The sequence below is a fragment of the Melanaphis sacchari genome, unplaced genomic scaffold (assembly GCF_002803265.2).
Source record: "Melanaphis sacchari strain LSU unplaced genomic scaffold, SCAv2.0 Contig221_pilon_pilon, whole genome shotgun sequence".
Taxonomy (NCBI): Eukaryota; Metazoa; Arthropoda; class Insecta; order Hemiptera; family Aphididae; genus Melanaphis; species Melanaphis sacchari.
In genome coordinates this window covers 906,268-909,949 of record NW_020271098.1, presented here as the reverse complement: position 1 = coordinate 909,949, position 3,682 = coordinate 906,268, and the positions used below count along the sequence as shown (strand labels likewise).

Below are 3,682 nucleotides of genomic sequence, written 5' to 3'. Positions count from 1 at the left end.
TTTTTTTTGTCTAATGTAAATTGAATTAATTTAATTAATGAATATATGTTGTAATACTCATTATAATATACTTGTATAATAAGTAAAAAAAAAGTGGGGAAAATAATGATATTTATTCATTGTTTGTGATATTTTAAGACATATACAAAAGTTGAATAGCGATAATAATATTTTTTAATGTTATTTTTTGTGATAATTATTAAATATTAAATTTGCCATTTTTATTGGATTAGAATATTTTTTTAATTTTTTGTAAAATAACCAGGCATATTTTCACCACTGTTTTGCATTTTGAAATACTCTTCATTTAACTCTTGTAAATTCCTTTCAAGACTAGCAACTTCATCAAATCGGTAGGCCTCTTTGGCTTGTTTAATGTAGTTCTTTATAATGTTCATCTGTTCTACTACAGGGTTGTCAGAGTTTATATTGGCATTGGTTACAGGACTCCAACCATCTTCAAGTCTTAATTTAATTTCCTATAAACATACAAACAATATATATGCATATAATTCAAACATTTAAATACCTTGAAGAAAATAAATGTTTTAAACGTGTTTTTAAATTACATTTTTTTGTGTATTGTGTCGTTTGGAAATCGATGGATTTATTTTAGGCTTATCTATGTTTAAATCTTGACCATTACGTAGCCGTGCCTCTGCTGCTTCACTAAACATTTATTTTAACAATAATTATTTCAATATAATTATTAATAATTTGTTTAATAGTAATAATGTAGAATATTTAATAAATAATTACTAAAAAAAATATATATTAGTGATACTTGTCCAATATGCTATCAACCATAAATATTGTATCTATAGTCTTATAGAATAATATACTTGGATATATTCTATATACTTTAACATTAAACTTTTAACGAAATCCCAAATTATACTATATTTTGACCTCTTTTTAATTTATTATAAATTCTTTATACAAAAAAAAAAAGTAAGTGTTGATTACATGTGGGTTTTCTGTGATTTATTTTTTTATTATAAGTTATTTATATCATTATATAATTCAAAAAGAAAAAATGTGCACAACTTTTTTAAAAATACATAGTTTAATACCAACTGACCAAACATGTACCAAAATTAAAAATCAAACAATTTCTGGAGGCAAGTTGAAAAGAGTTCTGAAAATAGATGAAAAAAGTGATTTAGAAGTTAATATGTTAAAAATGGCATTAAATAAAATGTTTATGGTAGATAGCATACCAAACCATGAAATGTGTAGTAGATAGCATATTGAACAAGTACTATATTAATTGAATTATAAATTGTTTCGATCGATAAAATTTTTTACCGTTTTTTCTGAGCAATTTCTTCAATTTCCTTCATTGAAGGAAGAGCAGGTATTGCAAGTATAGTTGATTGAACACATTGTATCATAGCCAATCTTATATTTTTTGTAGTTACCTTTGATGAATTTGAATAGTTTTCCAGTTTCATTATTCGATTACTACTCAACAAATAAATGAAGATTAATAAAATTAAATAAAAGTTTTGAATATAACTGTATTTTAAAGTAATTACCTAAGAGCATCTATTGTCTCAGCAAGTCTTACAATATCATTTCTAATTTTGTTGGCTTCTGTTAAGTATGAGGATTCTCCTTCTCTATAATAATAATAATAAAAAAAAAAAAATGAACATGATTCATTTAATATAAAAAATTAATAGTAAAATTTACTTTAATAAATTATATGTTTGGTTGAATTTAATTAACAAATCATTTTCAATTTTACTACGACATTCTATGATTTTATCATAATAATCACACATGAGAGGCTTTTGGTCACGGTATTTGACTTGCTCACGGTTTTCTAACACCTGTCCGCAATGAGCACATAATCGAAAACTTGGTGAACTATGTGTTATAGGAGTCAATTGGTTTTTACCAGTTTCATTTATTGTTTCATCTATTGAAACAAAAAATATTTTAAAAATGATAGATAATATAAACTAAATAAATTTGTTTCATTAATTATCTATTATTAGTTAATCATTCTTTTTTTTAAAATACCAACATGCTTTTGACAGTGGTAAAAAACAGCTACATTCATGACATACAATAGAGCCACATAATCTGCAATGATGTTGTCGTCTTGTAATGTTAAATGACTTTGTACAATCTGGACATCGTGTTACGTCTGTACCATCTAACCAATGTACTATGGTTTGTTCATGAACTACATTATAAACCAATCACAAATAAATATTTATTATTTAATTAAACATTTTATAAAAAATATACTTTTTCGTTTATTAGTATCTTGAGGTAAATTACAAAGTAACTTTTCAAGTCGTACAACTGTTTTATTTGTTTCCATTACAAAGTGCTCAACCCACTTATTACGACAATGTTTAAAATACTGAAGATGAGACTTGACTTCTCCTGTTAATTAAATATAGCATCAATAACTATAACAAAAATGGGCTAATGAGTTAATAAAACCAACCTATTTCTTGTTGTTCCCATACATAATGGTACTCTTCTTTTTTCCCTATATCATTCTTTAAAATCTTTTCTTTAGCTTTACCAAATAAATCTGTTTAAAAAATATATCACTAAACAATAAAAATTTAAATTATTACACAGTTGTATATAAGAATGATCATACCTTTAAAAGATTTAACTAGATCTTGATCTTCGCTATGAGCTTCTTGAAAATGTAAAAATAATTTAAGATCTAAGCCAAAGTCAACTTTGCATATAGGACACAAGAATCCTTCTAGAACTATATTTTCTTCACCGGCTTCAGTCATGATGAGTATTTCGTAAATATTAATAAATAATAACGAACAAATACATTTAAGTCTTATTAATTATTTTCACGTTATTAATATTTAATATTTTAATATTTTTTATCAATATTTAACAAATGTAATGAACGTATTATTTTGTGTTGATAAAATATATTGATAACATAATGGGAGTAATTCTTAAGAGGACGTCGCTCCCACATTTGTTGTCTCCGTCTTACATACGTGCGACATGGTAAATTAAAAATTTTCGTTCTCCAGTTCATTCAATAGTATATTATTAGTTTTGATATTAGAGTAAATTGACCTATTATTAAACTTCTAGCCTTTAAGTAAGAACTTATTTATCCGTGTTCTCTCGTTGTTTTTCTACGATATTTTAATTTTTAAGTGAATTATGAGCATTTTCAAATATTTATATTTTTCATACTTATAACTTACTTAAAAATTAAAATATTGTAAAAAAACAAGAGAACACAGATAAATATGTTCTTATCTAAGAGTTAGATAATAAGTCAATTCATTCTAATATCAAAACTAAAGTCTAAAAGCACTATTGAAACTGGTGAACGAAAATTTACCATGTTCAATGTTGTACACTTGTACGGCTGTATGACGGAGTAGACACATACGGGTGCAACGTGCTCTTAAATCATAATTTTATCATATAATATATTTTATTAACTAAGAAATAATTGAAAATAATATAACTTTTTAAGATATTTTACACATGAAGGATAAAAATTATTTTTTATTATTCAATGTTTATGTGATTCTACTTTTTGTGGGATAGATGTATTTAAATAATTACATCTTAATCGTGGTTTTACCTCTGATAGACGCCATATCAGATTCGCCAATTCGTCTTTAATTTCTTACCAAGGACTTAATATATTAAAGATATAAAAACACAC

The 3,682-nt window shown here is 24.8% G+C and overlaps 1 protein-coding gene across 1 annotated transcript; it reads right to left on the bottom strand.

The window, feature by feature from the left end:
* Positions 1-94: 94 nt before the first annotated feature.
* LOC112594120 (rabenosyn-5) lies at positions 95-2,856 on the bottom strand. Its single transcript, XM_025338754.1, has 9 exons — positions 2,627-2,856; positions 2,465-2,554; positions 2,260-2,400; positions 2,033-2,194; positions 1,696-1,924; positions 1,539-1,622; positions 1,309-1,464; positions 570-669; positions 95-479 (listed from the first exon to the last, which is right to left on the bottom strand). Exons 1-9 carry the CDS (start codon positions 2,769-2,771, stop codon positions 243-245), a joined length of 1,344 nt encoding a protein of 447 aa, XP_025194539.1. The 5' UTR covers positions 2,772-2,856; the 3' UTR covers positions 95-242.
* Positions 2,857-3,682: the final 826 nt, after the last annotated feature.